At 35.5% G+C, this 20,118-nt stretch overlaps 1 protein-coding gene across 1 annotated transcript; it reads left to right on the top strand.

The window, feature by feature from the left end:
• Positions 1-12,904: 12,904 nt before the first annotated feature.
• On the top strand, positions 12,905-18,733 carry dusp5 (dual specificity phosphatase 5). Its single transcript, XM_079412702.1, has 4 exons — positions 12,905-13,372; positions 15,079-15,221; positions 15,594-15,813; positions 17,998-18,733. The coding sequence occupies exons 1-4, from the start codon at positions 13,009-13,011 to the stop codon at positions 18,390-18,392; spliced, it is 1,122 nt and encodes a 373-aa protein (XP_079268828.1). The 5' UTR covers positions 12,905-13,008; the 3' UTR covers positions 18,393-18,733.
• The last annotated feature ends 1,385 nt before the right edge of the window (positions 18,734-20,118 follow it).

Raw genomic sequence — 20,118 nt, 5'->3', positions numbered from 1 at the left:
GGAGTTTCAACCTCATTGTGTGTGAGGACAGAGCTTTTAATCGAAACTTTTTGAACCAATTGCCAAAAATGTATCTTTGGCCGAAAAGCACTGAAAAACACTGACATTTAAAAATAAGGAAGTGTTTTAAATATGATGGGAATTTGCAGATACTACTAATGAAAATAGAGTAATAAGTAACTGTGCTGGCAAAAATGTCACAGATTCATACTAAACAATGCTATATAGGAAGACTCTCTAAATGCGTTTAGGTTGCTATTTTCATTTTTGAGATTTAAATACTTAAAGCGTTATTGTCAGCACTGTTTATTTCAGAGAAATTAATCTTCAAACAGACTATGGATGTGTTTTTAAGTGTGTGTGTGTGTGTGTGTGTGTGTGTGTTTGGACAGTCACATGAGTCATCAACATGGTACTTCCAGAAAAATTATTTAAATGCTGAAAAACAATGTGGTCAAACATGCCAGGGTGCTGGAGCTATAGAAATATACCAGTAAAATATGTAAAAATGTGTGTGTTTATGTATATGACTATTAGATCTCAAACATCCAGCTTCATTGTTCCAGGGGTGTCGTTACTCATATAACTTGTGTGACTCGGGTTTGGTATTTACTTTTAAGTGGTTGACTCATTCTAATCATTTTGCATACTTTTAATAAGATGGTGGATTTTAGCACTTCACCAGCAGTCCTCCCACTCACCAGGGCCGTCTGCAGCGAGACTGTTCAGCCTGCCACAGCGCTGGACTGCGATATTAATAAAGCAATGGAGTAATTAGCACCAAAACAATGATACGATTATATAATGATACACAAACTGCACGAAGATGCCATTTCGAGTGGTTCGGTGCAACCCTTTTAATTAAGTTAAGCCATTGTTTGTTCATTAAAGGAAGAATTTGGTCAAAAATTAATTGATTAACATTGTGTGACTCATGTTGTTTTAAACCTGTCTGAATCAATGAAGAGAGTTATTTAGCTGAATGTCCTGGCTGCTTTTTTCTATACAATATGAATGAGGACTGGGCTGTTGAGTTCCTATAAAAGCAAAATATATTTTTGTGTTCCACAGAATATTTAACCTAAAAATAATAGTAGTAGAATGAATGAATGAATTCATAAATGAATAAATAAATATAATAATTTTCTCACCTCATGTTGTTCCAAGCCTGCATTGAAAAAAGGATTACTAAGGATGCTTGTTTCAACCACACAATAAAAAAGGTAACAGTTTATTTTAAGGTGTCCATAATACAGAGTAATTACCTAATTAAGTACGTATTAGTAGCCGTCGTACTTACATGAAACAAAATGTACTTACCATGTAACTAAGTTATGGAACAGCCTGTAATTACAGTTTGTAATTATGTAGATGTAATAGTCAGCTACTGTTACACATATGTAACATACTGAGTCTACTCATGTAACCAAAAGATTGTTACATATGTGTTGCAGACTTTATACAATGTAATTAGAAATGTAAGTACACAGGCATAAGCTACTTAAAATAAAGTGTATCAAGATTGTACTTAAGTGTACTTCATGTGTTTCTATACTGTACACCTTATCCAGCTGCACCTTAGTTTGATTTAACCCACCAGTACATAGCTTAAATACATGTTATACCTTTCTAATTACATTAAAATTACAGAATATTACACAGGGATAAGCTACTTAAGTGTAAAGTGTATCAAGATTGTACTTAAGTGTACTTCATGTGTATCTATACTGTACAGTGTACATCTTAGTTTGATTTAACCCACCAGTACACAGCTTAAATACATGTAATGTCTTTCTAATTACATTAAAATTGCAGAATATTACACAGGGATAAGCTACTTAAGTGTAAAGTGTATCAAGATTGTACTTAAGTGTACTTCATGTGTATCTATACTGTACAGTGTACATCTTAGTTTGATTTAACCCACCAGTACACAGCTTAAATACATGTTATACCTTTCTAATTACATTAAAATTGCAGAATATTACACAGGGATAAGCTACTTAAGTGTAAAGTGTATCAAGATTGTACTTAAGTGTACTTCATGTGTATCTATACTGTACAGTGTACATCTTAGTTTGATTTAACCCACCAGTACACAGCTTAAATACATGTTATACCTTTCTAATTACATTAACATTACAGAATATTACACAGGGATAAGCTACTTAAGTGTAAAGTGTATCAAGATTGTACTTAAGTGTACTAGTAGCTGTGTAACAGACTCGGCATGATACATATGTGCAACAGTAGCTGCCTATTACATCTACATAATTACAAACTGTAATTACAGGCTGTCCCACTTAGTTACATGGTAAGTACATTTTGTTTCATGTAAGTATGACGGCTACTAATACGTACTTAATTAGGTAATTACTCTGTATTATGGACACCTTAAAAGAAAGTGTTACCAAAAAGAATAATTAAAATTGCGAATTTTTGTCTCATAATTCAGAAATTCACAATTATTTTTTTGGTTATTGTTTTTTTTTTTTGGGGGGGGGGGGGGGGGGGGGGGGTTGACAAAATCCTGGGAAAAAACTGAGAATTCTGAGTCCTTTTTTTCCTGCCATGAAATACTAATTTTTATCTCACAATTCTGACTTCTGTTCTTGGAATTGCAAGTTAATATCTCCCAATTTGTTTGTGAGTTTACATCTAACAATTAAAATTTTCCTTTCTACTTTACAGAAACAAGCTTCCATAATCTTCACTCAGAAATTGCTAGTGAATGTACAAATAATTACTAAGCAGCATGCAACACATTGAAATAAACAGTAAAATTTTAAATAGAAAGCCTGAAATAGTACTTTTTTGTCAAATGCACTCCAATAATCTTTGTTTTATTTACAACTTCAAACAATAATTTATTTTTTACAGTGGTGTGTATGGGCTTTTTCCTTCAGAGGACGTCTCCATTCATTATAACAAACGCAAAATATAATGCAGTATTTAAAATAGTAATAGGCTACTCAGTTTTATTTAATATCATAAATAAAGCTTAATTCGTTCTACAGTAATGTCTAAGTATGTTAAATAGATAATAATGCTGTTGTTAAAACAGATTCAATTGCTAATTACAATAAAAAAAAAACACAAAAGTTGGTTTTCTTGTTACGGAAATTGAATCTGTAAAGTAATTTAATGCTACTTGCATATGTGTATAAAAATAAAAATCTAAAATAAAAAATAATAATGTAAACTCGATCTACCACTACAGTTATTCCATATTCTTCCCCACTGGTTTTGAATTACCACACACTGTGTAATTAATGTTTTTCTTCGTGACACACTTTCGTGAGTTAGTTTGTCAGAGCCACCAAACTCGTCTTGAAGAATGTCATCTTCGCCCAGAAACACATTCAGACACACTCGCAGAAACACACATGTGTGCGCCCACGCGCTTATCACCCGGTGAGTCATAGCAAGGACATGTAGCGTCTGCAGACAGAGAGCACAACGGTTTTCTCTTCATCTCCTGGCCTTTAATTGGCTTGTGAGGAGTAGGTAATGGTCGATACGAGTTGTGTTTTGGCAAAGCTGTATTGCGCGTTGTGGGTGAAGTGTGTGTGGAGAGCTGTCTGGTCTAATGAAGGCACTAGGTTACGATATTTTTAGATTCTGCCACAGAGGAGGGGAGAAAACCTCCAGCTAAGAGATGTGTCACCCGTCTGTTGCCATTGCCTTTCTCCTCAACACCCCCTCCAGCCCTCCTTCCTTCGATTCTTCATCCCTCCTTCCCTCCCAAGGGATCTGAGATCCAAGAATATAGAAAAATGAGTCATTCGCTTCATATCGCTCTCCAGCGAATATAGGGATGCCAACTGCAAATATGAAGCATACAATCCATATCAGGCTTGCTAAAAATACAGAGAAACTTGCACATAGGAATGTTCCTGGTTTGAAACAAGTTCAGAACAAAAGCTATCATTGGCATCCGTGGCATCCTGTTCCTCCAGGTGTCAAAATAAATAAATAAATAAAGATTGGTTACAGTAATGCACTTTCAATGGAAGTCTATGGTGTGAGACATTCTGAAGCGTTTAAAATAAGAAATGTTATGTTAGTAGTTTATTTAAATTATACTATAAATAATACTTCTATACAAAAATTTGTAGAGATCTTTATGGTAGCACTACTTTTCTGAGCGGATGAACACGTCGTCATTACACAACAACAGTATCGGGTAAGGTATTCAGACAATTTAGCTAGTTAAGCTACAAAATACAATAAGAAAATTAGCTAAATTAGCTGAACGTTAGCTTTAAGCAAACTTAGCTGGTTACACAACAAACATTGCCCTTTTAATGGTGGGAACTACTTTTTTGGGTGAATAAATGTTTGGTTATTCATTAGCAGTATCGCGCTAGCAAAGCTACAAACTTTGCTATTAAAATGACCTAAGCTAATCTGAAAGTTACCCTTTAGAAAATTAGCTTGTTAAACTAGCTACATTGTCCTTTTAGTGGTGAGACTATACTTTAATGGGCGGATGAATGTTTTGTTATTCATTAACAACAGTGTCAGGCAAGCTATTTGGAAAATTGGCATAGCTAAGGTACAAACTATGTTATAAAAATTATCCAAGCTAAGCTGTAAGCTACACTTTAGCAAAATTATCTGGTTAAACTGCAAGCTACGTTAGTGGTGGGACTACTTTTTGTGTGGATGAATCTTTGGTTATTCATAGCATAACAATAGTAGGGCAAGCTATTCTCGAAAATTTAGCTGGCTAAGCTACAATCTGCGTTATAAAAAATGAGCTATAAGCTCAAAATTAGCTGGTTACACTTCAAGATACATCATCCTTTCAGTTGTTGGACTACTTTTCTATAACTACAAACTATGTTACAAAAATATCTAATCAAAAACTCTTAATAGTAAAAAAGTAGTAAAAGTAGCTAGTTACACTACAAGCTATGTGGCAAAATTAGCTTGCTACATAGTAGCTTCATATTTTTTCATATATGATACAATAAAAATAGTAAGCAGGTTGTTGAAATGCCTGTTTTGTAACACCCCCAGAAGAAGTAAAAAATTTAATTTGTTGGGGACATGAACTAAAACGTCCTCAACAACGCTAATGCTAACATGCTAATGCTACCACCTCACTACTGTTAAATGTAACTGCACTATTTTAGTCACTATTCACTATTTTATATCACAAATATTTCTGATATTATTTTTTACGAGTTGAAAAGTGGATATAAATTTGCACAGACAGAGATGGTAGTCACATGCTAACATGTAAAATTGTTGCTATACACTTTCAAAACATTTTATTTCAAAAGTCATCCGAGTGCAGTGTTGTGCCCCATAGATTTCCATTGTACATGCACTCCTGTATACGCCTTTTAAAACGAGAGAGACACGATTCAATGGTTTTCTGTGGTAATATGACACCGTAATATTACCACAGATTGGTAACATGATTTTAGGATGCATCCTTCCCTGTGAAAACATTTAATGTTGCAATCAATGTAAATTGTTGTCATAATAGGGGTCTTCCAGGGTGGAGAAAGGAGGAGGGCCCTTCAGCCCTGGCCTGCAGCTATATCCCGCCACATGGGGTGAGATCCGAATCCCCTCTGTCTGTCATTCTGTCTTCTTTCTCACCCCCCTCCCTTATCTGTGTGGGAGTCAGAAAGCCCAATCCACTCAGCTAGAATTAAAAGGAGTGACCTGCAGTGAAGGACAAGGAGGAAATCAAAGCCTGGATCACTTGCTTCATCTGTGCCAGAATCACCACAATCATCTAGCGCTGCACGTCATATTGCACCCTCAGGTAGTAAAGTGATGGGTTAATGAGGAAGTAAAGGATTTAATCAGACACATGATTAATTAAATGCAATGATACTGTTGATGAACAAGGATTCTGTTCTAAGTGACATTAGCAAGCAACATTTGTTTTCTAGACAAGTGAAAGTAAACATGACAGTCCAAGTGTCGGAGGTCATTATGTCTGTAATGAGAATGACTGTCATTAAATTTAAACTGGACAATAAGTTCATAGCAGGTCGAACAATAGGGTGTTTGTTTACATCTAGAGATTAGCTCTGGGAAACCCCTGGAAGCCTGAAACTTTCCAGCTGAATGTCAACACTTCTGAAATAGAAGATTATCTCACATACACGTAAATTAAAGAGAAGTTATGAGAATGTGCTTCCATGAACAAAACAATGCACTTGAATGGCATTTTAGAGTGAGGGAAAATCATGAGCAATGAGGAACATTTCCAACGTCTTGTTTTAAAACTCGTAATGCGTTTTGGCATTGAATATAATTGTATCATTTCCTTCAACTCAATGCCAGTTATTCAAAAACAGCAGATCTGTGCTCTGCACAAACACATACAACTGAGTCCAGTGGAGGTTGGTGTTAGCATGTTGCTAGCCAAACAATGCAGTCGGGTTGTTAAAGAGTTAGTTCACCCAAAAATGAAAATTCTGTCATTAATTATTCACCCTCATGTTGTTCCAAACCTTCGTCCATGTAATAATTAAATAGTCCATGTGATATCAGTGGTTTAACCGTAATGTTGTGAAGCTACGGGAATACTTTTTGTGCACAAAGAAAACAAAAATAAAGACTTTATTCAACAATTTATTCCGTGTCAATCTTCGACGCGCATTCACGAGACCACCACAACATATGTGTGTGATGCTGCGGACACAGGAAGCACTGATGTGCACTGATGTCACATGGACTATTTGAACAATGTCCTTATGACCTTTCTGGGCCTTGAACGTGTCAGTTGTGTTGCTGTCTATGGAGGGTAAGAGAGCTCTCAGATTTCATCAAAAAATATCTTCATTTGTGTTCTGAAGATTAATGGAAGTTTTATGGGTTTAGAACGACATGAGGGTGAGTAAATAATGACAGAATTTTCATTTTTGGGTGAACTATCCCTTTAATTGTACGTAATGCATCCCTGTTTCCGGGTCCAAACGCTCCTTAAGATCCCAAAAGCAAACAACAAACTGTGCTAATATACTCTCATGGTGTGCAGTAGTACAGCTGAAAAATCATGAACTCATGATACTATTGATTTATTTATTTATATTGATGTCCATGATTCTATAAATTCCAAGTATTCTGAAGCCATATGACACCATTGTTTGATGATCGGACCAAAATTTACGTCATTATTACCTCAAAATCTTCCCCTCTGCTGTAGCTCAAAATTGTTTTATTTAATGTAATTTAATTAAACGAGTCATGAAGTGCCACACCAGATTTGCCATCAACGATATCAACTATTATATTTTTTAATGCGTTTTAAATGTCATATTTATATATATATGAATGAAGAGTTGAGATGCAATGCAGTGCTGTCTGAAATTTTCATCTAAAATTAGCATTTTTATCAGGCTTTTATGTTTAGGTTCAGTAATTTTATTCTAATGGCAAAGTATAGGTCCTTTTCTATGCAATTAAAGTGAAATAACTGAACATAAATATAGGGGCCTGATAAAAATGGTCATTTTAGATTAAAATTTCAGATGGCGCTTTTGCATCTGAACTCTTCATATATATATATATATATATATGTATATAACACTTAAAACACACAGGGATAGAGAATTTATTCATAAAACCTCTTAAACTTTCACATTTAATTGACTTTTTACTTTAAAATAGTCTTAAATGACACAAGGGTGACTAAATGATGACAGAATTTTCATTTTGAGTTAAAGTTAGGTGAACTCCCCTCTACAAAACAAAAAACATTGCTTTACTTTAGACACATTTGACCCATTGTCTAGTACACTCAACATGATCTGATTACTTGTAATTCTCTGGGCATTAAGCTCTGCTGGCTGACTCATGTTTCATTCTTAAATCATATGATTATCTTCTTGTGCATATAAAAATAAACATTTGGAGCATTTGATCCAGCTCTAGAAATATTTGCGAAGAATCTTGCGAATAAGACTTCATCTTCTCTACTTGAAATTGTGCCACTTACTCATCTTGCTGTTAATGATTTCTACATTAGTCAGTCGCTTTCCACCCTCACTCACTCAGACACCGAAAGAGAGAATAATGTTGTTGCCAAGTTTTTGCAAAATCCCTGCGTCAGGATGTAACCTAAAAATGCTGTCTAGCTAGGTTTTAAAACAGAGCTACTGTGAATGCCTTAACAATCAGAAAATAACAAGCAACTGTTCACCTGAACCCAAGTGAGAAGACACAGCTTTCAAAATCTGGGTGTAAACTGAATATTTTCCACATATGTGATAGAAAATAGATGCACGCCGAGGCGAGGACCCCGATGTGGTTTCAGACAGCGTCTGCGAGCACCTGGAGTCTGTGCTATTTTTACTGCTCCTGACTAGAATTGCTTTGTTCTTCTGAATAGAGAAGGCGAGGTACATTTATATCTCTCTCTCTCTTTCCGTGCCCTGTAGCATTGAGACATTAGAATGATCAGTAATACAGTCAGTGGGGTGTGTAGTGTGACTCAGGCCTGTGTGTGTGTGTGTGTGTGTGTGCTTTTAGGAATGAACTCTACTTCAAAAAAAACAAAAGCAAACATGACTGTTTGGCTATGAACATCGTCCTGTAAAATTTAAAGCAATAGTTCACACCAAACTGATAATTTGTTGAAAATTTACTCATCCTCAGGCCATCCAAGAAGTAGATGAGTTTGTTTCTTCATCGTATTTGGAGAAATGTAGCATTACTTCGCTTGTTCACCAATGGATCCTCTGAATGGGTGCCGTCAGAATGAGAGTCTAAACAGCTGATAAAAACATCACATATAACATCTTGTAAAGCGGAAATCTGTGTTGTAAGGAACAAATCCACTATTTATATACATTTTTAACTTCAAACCATTGCTTCCGGCTAATATACAAGTCTGTTATACAAAATATTGATGTCACATAAAAAAAAAGTTGTCTTGTCTGAATCAGGAGTGAAATATGCACAGACCAAGCACCATTACAGTTTTGATGTGAGAGGAAAACAAGGGACAGACATACTATGGAATATAGTCTAGTGTTTTGATCCGAAACAGTGGTTTAAAGTTAAAATGCATGAATGATGGATATGTTTCTTACAAAAACACAGCTTTTCACTTTACAAGACGCTAATTGATGCACTGGAGTGGTGTGGATTACTTGTGGATTATTGTGATATTTTTATTTGGACTCTCATTCTGACGGCACCCATTGGTAAGCAAGTGAGTTAATGCTACATTTCTCCAAATCTGTTTAGATGACAAAACAAACTCATCTACATCTTGGATCTCCTTAGACTCAGAGTGAACACATTTTCAGCAATTTTTTATTTTGGGGTTAACTTTTCCATTAAATGCTTTGTTTTTTTGATGTGACGCAATGAGCGAGATCTCAAACATACGAGGCGTTAAAGAAAACAGACGTTTTATTCGAAGTGCATTACGCTCTGTTCCTGGAACACTTGTTCACTCCTGGAACTACTATTCTTGAGTGTCTGTTATTAATCAGCTGAGATGGTTTACTGCGTGTGTCATGACGTGACCCACTATATTACCGGCACACAGCTGTGAGTCTAGGAATTTTGACATTTACCACCATCATCGGCATCACCATCATCATCAGTGAGGGGACGGGGCTTACCAGGTGCCCACAGTGCACATATATTAGATTAGTGTCAAGGCTCTTTATGTGAAAGGGCCTGTGTCGTAAGTGTGTGTGTGTGTGTGCTGGTGTTTGCTGTATATATTAAGAAATGCATTGGTCAGCAAGGAATTTCTGTCAGGAATCCAGGAAGCACCTGCATCTGTGACTAGAGAAAAAACTCATGTGGGTTCCATTGTGATCTTTTGTCCTATAACACACATACATCAGGAAGGTATTTTATACACACACACATACACACACACACACACACACATACACACACACACAGACACACACACACACACACACAGGCTATGGATAGAATAGAGAAGAAAGGGTATGACACACAGGGAGAAGCAAATCAGGGGGTTCTAAAATGAGACAAACCCTTACCCTACCATGGTATTTTGAAATATACCACATTATTTTAATCATTATCATATGTGACCATGGACCACAAAACCAGTCATAAGGGTTTGTACGATAGGACAATAGGACAATATTTGTCTGAGATACAACTATTTGAAAATCCGGAATCTGAGGGTGCCAAAAAATCTAAATATTGAGAAAATTAACTTTAAAGTTGTCAAAATGAAACTCTTAGCAATGCATATTACTAATCAAAAATTAAGTTTTGATATATTTACAGTAGAACATTTACTAAATATCTTCATGGAACATGATCTTTACTTAATATCCTAATGATTTTTGGCATAAAAGAAAATTTTGACCCATACAGTGTATTGTTGGCTATTGCTACAAATATATCTGTGCTACTTATGACTGCTTTTGTTGTCCAGAGTCACATATATTAATACCAATTGCTCCAAGGTATTTAAAAAATACCACAGAATAAATAACTGTACCATTTGTTGTATTGTTTAGTATAACTGATTATGTATACATTACATTTATACATGCATAAATATGACTAAAAGTAGTAAAAAACAAAAATGTTTTAATTATATTAAAATATGTAAAATATAATATTTTAATGAAATATAATCTGTATCCTAAGTGATTTATGATGAATCGCTTGTTGTGTAATAATTATATGAAAAAATAATACAATTGTATATATGTAAAAAAAATGAATATTACATCTTAAATCATTTTAAATATTTGAAAATATTTTGTTGTTATTGTTAACCATAACTATTAAAACATTTATTTTCATTAAATTATATACTAAAATAAAATAATTACCAGTAAATATTAGGTTAACAACTTAAAATTTAAAAATAGAAATGTTGCCTGAATTTACTAAAACTAAAATAAATAAATTAAAATCTGAATAGAATTGTTAAAAAACTATTAAATAAAAATGACAAAAGCACATGACAATTTTACAACATTATTCTCTCTTCCAGCGTATATCTTGTTTTATTGTAACAATTATATGATGCCTTGATTGTATTAAACCTTCTAGCAGACTTCCTATATATATATCATTTTTTCCCCATAATGCCTTTACAATCCTGTTACAGGGAAGTCATACAGACATTCAATTGATCCTCCTCATTCAAGCACTCACTCCTGTGGGCCACATGCACATAGTAACATACAATTACACACAATCTTCACCTCCCATTCATTTTGTCAATGCTAGGTTGGCGTGTGAGGGTGAGCGGGCCGTGTGTGTCACCCCAACACACTGTGATGTCATCAGCCCAGAGATTACACAGGGCCATATGGGTGACGGCCTGCCACAGTAATCCTCCATCAGCCTGCTCTTCCTGTCACACACAAACACACAGACACACTCACTCTCTCCTCACCACGGGGTGCATTCTGGGAAACGTTGGGCCCTTACCAGTGAAAACCATTGCTCATATAAGCTAATAAGACAATATTTTGATTATATTGCGCAGTGTTCGTGTACGGTGAGCAAAAACAAACGTCTGTTGTTGTGTATTTCCATAGCTGGTGACGGATGTGACGTATAATCGCATTAGAGGTCCTGGGATTATGAAGAACGGATATAGGACAGGTGGATAGAGAGAAGCAGGTTATTTATTACACGTTACCATTCACTATAATGCTGCCAAGACAATGTTATTCATTGTTTCGATGACTAAATTCAACATAGCACACGTAAACTGTACAAAAATGACTGTGAATTTGACAGTAAAAGACTGTAAAAATGCTACAGTAAAAACCTATTAATTGGTTTACGGTCAGTTCCCCTACTATATACAGTGAAAAACTGTATTGGACATTACATGTCATTTTACGGTAGTATACCATTTTTGGAAGTGGCAAAAGAATGTATAATTTACAGTGAATAACCGTAAATTGACATTCCCAGAATTCCCTGCGTTACATTTAAAATTTGATGTTTTTCTCAGTTGTGTACATTAACGTTTTATGTTGCTTCTAATGTTGTTAAATTCATGTTTATTGCATTATTTCAGTTTCATGTGTGTTACCATGATGGTGTTTAGTGTTTGTGTGAATGACACTCTGCACCTTCTATATTTGTTAATATTTAAAAGCTGCTTGTGATGGGCTTTTGGTTCATCATGTAACTTTCTCGCCACCTGCTTTTGGTTTTGGTTATCAGTGTATTACAAAGGTACAAAACTGATTTCAGTACTTCCATAGGTTGGTATGTTAATATTATATCAGTTAATGAAATTACGGTATTTATATGTAAATTTAAGTTAAATCCACAAAACCTAAAATGTTGCTACCGTATTTTTACGGTAAAATTCACAACTGCCACTTTTTACTGTAAATTTTACAGATTTTTTTTTTACAGTGTACAGACACATCTATTTGATGTCTGCACTTACATCTGCAAGACGTGTTGTTGTTGTTTTGAGTGTTCATCTGCAATGCATTCCTATAAGATAGACGTTTAATAGAAGATGTTTATGATTTAGAACATATGTAAAACTGATATCTTAAAGACGTCTGTCAGATGTTTGTTCACAGCTGATGCTTTCCAGATCAAGCGATCTTTAACAGACACCTTGCAGATGTACCTGCTCTCTGGGTAAATCTATACTATTCTTTCTTTTCGGAATAAAGTACTAACCCAACGAATATTTCTCAATATTTTCGAGCTTATTTCCAGGGAAATGGATCTGAATGACAAGAAAATGACATAATGTGTGCAGCACGGTGATGAACTGGTGATTTCAATGTTAAGTATTCACTTCTATCTCGGCTTCAGAGGCAGGCTCAGATAACAGAATGTAGGCGCGCTCCCGTGTCGACATGTCCATATATGGTTCGTGACGTCGAGCCCCGGAGGTTCCATTCATATAAAAGCGATGGGACGGAATCCCCTCGGAGGAAATGTAGACTCAGGCTCAGTACACAGGGTTCAGTAGGCAACCTACACCCCTGAAACATCCACATCTCTGCTACAAACATTTCACTTTGTCACTCCAACATGAAGGTCTCCAGCATAGACTGTCGACGCCTGAGGAAGATCATACGGAAGGAGTGTGGAAGTTGTCTGATTGTGGACTGTAGACCGTATTTATCGTTCTCCAGCTCCAGTATCAGAGGCTCCGTCAATGTCAACTTGAATTCAGTGGTGGTCCGGAGGTCCCGCGGCGGTCCGGTGCCTCTACAGTTTGTCATCCCGGATGAGAAAGCGCTTTTTCGGCTCCGCGAGGGCAGCATCTCCGCGGTCGTGGCTCTGGATGACCGCACACCTCATTTACAAAAACTGAAAAAAGACAGTATTGCTCAGATTGTCATTAACAGTTTGTCACACTTGGCGAGTAGCGCGAGCATCTGCTTCCTGAAAGGTGAGGAAACATTGTTCGTTTTTTTCTCAAGTGTTTGAGGTCTAGTAGGCTATTTAAAAAAAAAAAAAGGTCTCATTTAAGTTTTGTTTACGTTAAGAAGGACGATTCCAGGACAAAGCAAAATAATTTGATGTCTGACATAGTTTAAATGTTTAGATGTATACCAAAAAATCTATTTTAGAATTCTTTACAAGTGTCTCAATTAATAATTAATTCGAAGAATTCTATGGAAGAATTGCATTTTAATGAATACACTGATATACTAATAAAGTGAAAAATAAATAAATGTGTATTTAAAATAAAATTTAAACGGTATTAAAATTAAAAGTAAATAAGGAAGTCTATAATATATGTAATATATATTATATATTATTATTATTATTTAGTCACTTAGCAGACACTTTTATCCAAAGCGACTTACAAATGAGGACAAAAGAAGCAATCAATTGTAGTATTAAAACAACTAAAAACAGATCCAAAACTAAAAGCTAAAACTTTATAAATACAACCTATACACATTTTAAAAATAAAGAAATGAAATAAAAATGACAAATGCATACAATAAAATTTCAAAACTTAACATTTAAATGAAAAAACATAAAGCTAAAAACAATTCAAAATATTAAAGAATAAAAGGTATGAGTATAATAATGATTCTAACATAACACAAAGCCAAACACCAAAAAAACTACAACTATATATATATATATATATGTGTGTACAACCACACACACACACACACACACACACACACATACATGCATACATAAATATATATACATACACACACATTTATAAATTCAATATATATATATATGTATAATTTCATTTCCATTTAGTTTGTTGAAGTATTAAAATAACTCAAATTAAATCAAACTAAAACTTAATAAAAGACCTATACAGACATAATAAATTCAAACATTATTTAACTGAAATTAAAATAAATAACAAATACAAATCACGACAGTATAGTTTATCAGTAATCCTAAGAAATAACACTGCTTCACACGAAAATACTAATTGAACTTAGCTGGACTCACTTTCCTTATTTTTTCACAACAAATTGGCCAAGCAAGCGCAGACACTGACAAGATACACGAGACAGAACGAGACGCGATATCAGCACGTCATAGCCTATATATGCTATGTGTGTGTGTATATAATATTATTATATATACAGTATGTGTATATATATATATATATATATACACACACACGCACACACACACATGTGTTAATTTAATGCATTTTACAATGTAAAAGTGATTTGTATTTTATTATAATAAAGAATACATATGAAATAGCTTTAGTATTTAGTTTGATGGAGCAGATCAGGGCTTTGTATGGTTTTCAAGTGATAAATTCTCTCTGTGCGTCAAAGGACGGATGAGTCAGAGAGAGAAGTATGAGAACCAGCACAGTAATATTTATAGCCCTATATCATATTTACTCCTTTCATTGATAGCATTGCATTCAAATATACAGGGATTTTTAAATTAAGTTATTCAGTTTGTTATAAAATGAAACGTTGAGTTGAACTAGAAGATTTTGATACTGAAAGTCAAGCTGTTGAGCTGATGCTCTGTTGGTGGTGGGATTTTCTTCTTGCCTCTCACACTCTGAACTGCAACACGTGAAGCTCTTGATAAGGTGAACGACTCAACAATCCTTGACGACTCATAATAACGGGTCATTTCTCATTCCAGGAGGCTACGAGAACTTCCATTCCCATTACCCCGAGCTTTGCACTGAAACCAAGTCTGTGGATCTGAGTGAAGACAAAAGTGAAAGAGGCATCAGCAGTCACTGTGACAAACTGGGTTCCCACCACAAACCAGACTATGATCAGGTAAGAGAGAAGAAAGCGAGCTGTTGTTTCCTCATTTCAACCCACTTCCACCGAAACCACTTCCTCTTAACTGTAGGAGTTTCTGCGACAACTCCCCTTTTTATGAGTTGAAATACGCACAAAAGACTGATACCACTCCATATATACTGTATATAACTCTACCATCCATCTATCCAAACCAAAGAGCCCCCTTACAAACCTTCAGAGACTTCCAACGGATATCTGAGGTTCTTTTATGTCTGACCTTTGGTCTGCTGTTCAGTTTTTGTGATAAGGTCAAACGTTGCCTCTACACCACCTGTTTGTCTTTGGGTGGTGAATCAGTCTTGAGAGTTTCAGTTTTGATATCTGTTTATTGTTGTTATTTTTCAGGGACGGCCGGTGGAAATCTTGCCTTTCCTATACCTGGGCAGTGCCTATCACGCCTGTAGACAGGACTATCTCAGTGACCTCCGCATTACAGCGCTGCTGAACGTCTCACGCAGGGACTCGCGGCCCGCCAAAGGACAGTATGACTACAAATGGATCCCGGTGGAGGACAGTCACACGGCAGATATCAGCTCACACTTCCAGGAGGCCATAGATTTTATTGGTAAATACTGTACATATGCTATAGTTTTGTCTGTGTGTGTGTGTGTGTGTGTGTGTGTGCAATTAATTTTTTTATTATTTATTTTAATTCCTTTTTTATTTGTATTTTTTATTTAACACAGTATCTATAGTAATCTATCTATCTATCTATCTATCTATCTATCTATCTATCTATCTATATATATATCTATATATATATATATAGCTAGATAGATAGATCTTCAGTGTTATGTAAACTTCATCTGTATGGCTAAAACCGTTCCCAGACCTGAGCACAGACCTATAGATAGTGGAGCTAATTTCAGGCCGTTTAAAAATAAGACTTCCTCTACTTTACTAACACATCATTTCCATAATCCGAAAGACCTGCACCTTATATTACACCCACAAATCCCATGTTACTCGTACTCTGGGAAGTGCAATTAATACCAACTCCTACTGAAAATAAAAAATGAGATGAAACATAAAGATAAAGAGAGATAACCGGACATGCCGCTGTGACTAATCCAGGATCTTGTGTATCTCAGGCGTGGCCAGCGTGTCAGTGGATGAGTCAGTGATTAGTGGCGTTAGGTGTGTTTGTGTGCTATGACTGCACTGTCATGTGTTTTGTAGGTTGTTCGAGGCTTTTTTATCAGGTGGATGTGTTTACTCAATAATCTGACAGCGTTTAAAGCAGTTTATGGGTGTTTTGCAAAAGGCTTGTCAATAACAAATCTAGGTTTAGGCCTTATCTCACCCCTTAAAAAAAATCTAATTGAAACTGAAACTGAAAGGTTCTTTAGTGAACCAAAAATGGTTCTTCTATGACAGCACTACATAAAAAACCGTAAGAGTGTACAGTAGACGTTGTTTAGATAGACTTCACCTATGATCAAAACTCACTTTTGACCTGTATTCATATTTCAGTTCCTCTGGTGAGGCATTAACTATGTCATCCTGTCATTCAAGGACTTGCGTATCATTCGATTATACCCAAGATTCATTTACATTTACCTCAATATAGACAATATTACATAAGAGGTAATTTGGTCGCCCGCAGGAAAGCGATAGCAGTGAAAGAATAATCCATCGAAAGCTTCGGCTAATGAGAGTGTGGTAATATTTAGGCGCATTAGCGAGTGTGATAGTCATTATGACGCCCACAGCTCGGCCCCGCTCCGCTCCAGATGGGCTTCAGGCGTGATTCACACCAGCAGGTTTTGTTTTAAAGAGACCAGCAGTGAGGGATGAACACGGTCTTTACTTCTCTTGTGTGCGTCGTTCAGAGATATGAGGCAGGAATCTGCTGAGCTGTATTGAATTAGACAGGAATACGCAATCGGAGCTTTCCATAATGGTGTGTGTGAGTTTATGGATTTGTGCGTCAAAACTTTCTGGGGTGGAAATGAAATTGATATGACATTACGATAAAACAGGGTCAGGGAGGAAATGAATTAGCTGAGCGATAATGGACAGGGTATATCAGAAGAACTGAGAAAAATAACCATGATTACGTTTCACTTGTTCCCTCTCACAGTTATAAAACACAAAGCCATTTTATACACATTGTAATGATATGTAAAATATTTTATATACCAAAATTAACTACAAGTTATTCGTACACTGTAAAAATGATTTTTGAGTTGTAAATAAAACAAAGTTTATTAAGTATATTTTAAAAAGAATATTTCAGTCACATACAGTTCAATATGTTGCTTGACGTTTTTTTAGTATTACTGGTGAAACTTAAAAGCAATTTCTGTGAAATCGTAAATCCGTCATCAATTTTTCTTTCAGTGTAGGATAATGTCCCTTAAAAGTCTGAACTTTGTCTCTGTGGTGTGTTTGAAGATTTGACCAGTCCTGCATAGCAACACTGGCTCAGCCAATGGTGTGAATTTGGGGCGGGGCTATTTGTTTTACTGACCAATGGTAGATGAGGGACGTGTTTAGGGAAACTTATCTGAAAACAGTCATTATTATTTTGTCTGGTGCCACTACTTTGCCTTTTATTATTATTTTTCTTTCTTTCTTTGTTTCCATAAGCTTAAAAGCGCACAGGGCTTCTTCTGTTGTTTTTAAATGTGCTTTATAAATAAAGTCTGGCTTGAAGTTTGACTTAAAAGACAGGCTGTGTTTTTGGTGACTCATGCTGTTATTTCGAGAGCTTTTGTAATGAATTCATTATCTTTTCTCTCCACAGAACGTGTGAAAGCAGAGGGAGGTAAAGTGCTGGTCCACTGCGAGGCTGGAATCTCTCGTTCTCCCACCATCTGCATGGCGTACATCATGAAAACCCAACGGTTGCGTTTGGAGCAGGCCTTTGACGTCATCCGACAGCGGCGTGCCATCATCTCGCCCAATTTTAGCTTCATGGGTCAACTACTGCAGTTCGAGTCAGAGGTGGTTTCTTCCACGCCTCCGTCCGTCACTCCTGCCGCTCAGGAGACGCCCACCTTCTTTAGTGGTGACTTCACGATCGAAACCGGGAACTTCGAGTCCTCGGTTTTCACCTTCCCTACCTCCTTCCTGACACCAATGTCCATCCAGCCGGCGGTTCACCAGTTCAAGCTGAGTCCAATAACTGCGCTGCCTTAAAATGGCTGCCTGACTCATCGCAGTCTCAGCGTACTTGAAAAATAATGGACGGGCAAACTGAGCAAAGCAATGGACTACCACAGGGAATAAAAATGCTTATGTTTTCATATATATATAAAAAAAAAAAAAAAAAAAATCATGGAAGACAGTGTTTGCTTTTTGATTTTGTTTGCCTTAGAGAAAACCACTGCACAATGATTACACTGCAATACCTGCCTTAGCTCGATGATGTTCTGCCTATCAACAGCGCCTAGCTGGGCAAATTAAATTATTAATTTTTATTAAACAGTTTCTTTTTTTATGAATTGTGGATCTGTTAATAAACATTTTTACAGAAGTGTAAAATTTGTTCATAGTGTCACTTTATTATCAGTTTGTTGGATTTCCTCTGCTCTTGTTTTGACAATTTTGAAACAAATTCTGCAGATATTCCTCTATAAACAAAGAGAAAATATACTTCAGTCAACAATAATTACCAAAAACACACTTTTGTCATGAAAGGAACATGTCATTGTTATTATAGTGACAGACTATAAATGTTTGCCCTCACGAAACATCATAAGATACAACAGTGACCTCTGCTGTGACGAATACTGCAGAAGTATATATGTACTATAGTATACTTTTAAGTGGAACATTGCTAAGCCTTTTTTACACCACATGCAAAAGCAACACATTTATTTTAACGCCCGTTTGGGATGCATGTAGGAAGTAGACACACATCGAGAGCTTTGGTGCGCAAGACATGTTAAAAATGCATTATGAACATACTCATCAACAAAATGATTAGCAATAATAAAAACTTTAGTGATGCAATATTAAAATAACAGCAAAATTTAAGAAATAAGAGCGTGTGTTGGACTTCATTAATGTTCTGCATGCAGGCACACAAACAGCAATTGCTATTCACATAAACTGACTGAATCCATAAAAATCAGTTTGTGTTTCGTTTTGCATATATTAATTACCATGTGAATTTAATTCCTGCTTCAGGTTTGTGATAAAATAATGATCACCATTTTATAATTTATGGAAATAATCCGTAGTCTAGTAACCAATGTTGGGTGTAATGCATTACCATTACTTTTACTTGAAAAATTGTTGAGAGAACTCAAAAATCTGCTGAAGCTGGTCGCCTTAAAATTTTAAGTTGGCTCAACTTTCTTTTTACAGTGTATATTAGTAATATTTAGTAATAAGTAATGCAATACTTTCAGAGAGAGTAGTTAGTATAGTAACCTAATTTTTAAACATCTTGAACATGAAATTAGTAGATTTTTTCGAGTAATTTACACAACACTGTTCAGTTATGCAGAAGGTTTAAGTGTGAAAGAAAATGTGCTATTGAATGAGTATCCATATACTCTATTTGTGACCCTGGAGCACAAAACCAGTCTTAAGTCGCTGGGGTATATTTGTAGCAATAGCCAACAATACATTGTATGGGTCAAAATTATTATTTTTTCTTTTATGCCAAAAATCATTAGGATATTAAGTAAAGATCATGTTCCATGAAGATATTTTGTAAATTTCTTACCATAAATATATAAAAACTTAATTTTTGATTAGTAATATGCATTGCTAAGAACATAATTTGGACAACTTTAAAGACGATTTTCTCAATATTTAGATTTTTTTTGCACCCTCAGATTCCAGATTTTCAAATAGTTGTATCTCAGCCAAATATTGACCTATTCTAACAAACCATACATCAATGAAAAGCTTA

This window comes from Barbus barbus (assembly GCF_936440315.1).
Source record: "Barbus barbus genome assembly, chromosome: 49".
Taxonomy (NCBI): Eukaryota; Metazoa; Chordata; class Actinopteri; order Cypriniformes; family Cyprinidae; genus Barbus; species Barbus barbus.
This window is presented reverse-complemented; position numbering and strand designations above follow the sequence as displayed.

Coding starts and splice junctions, on each gene's coding strand:
- dusp5 (XM_079412702.1), top strand. CDS start 13,009: ATGAAGGTCTCCAGCATAGACTGTCGACGCCTGAGGAAGATCATACGG. Junction 13,373..15,078: donor GAGCATCTGCTTCCTGAAAG/GTGAGGAAACAT, acceptor TTCTCATTCCAG/GAGGCTACGAGAACTTCCAT. Junction 15,222..15,593: donor ACAAACCAGACTATGATCAG/GTAAGAGAGAAG, acceptor GTTATTTTTCAG/GGACGGCCGGTGGAAATCTT.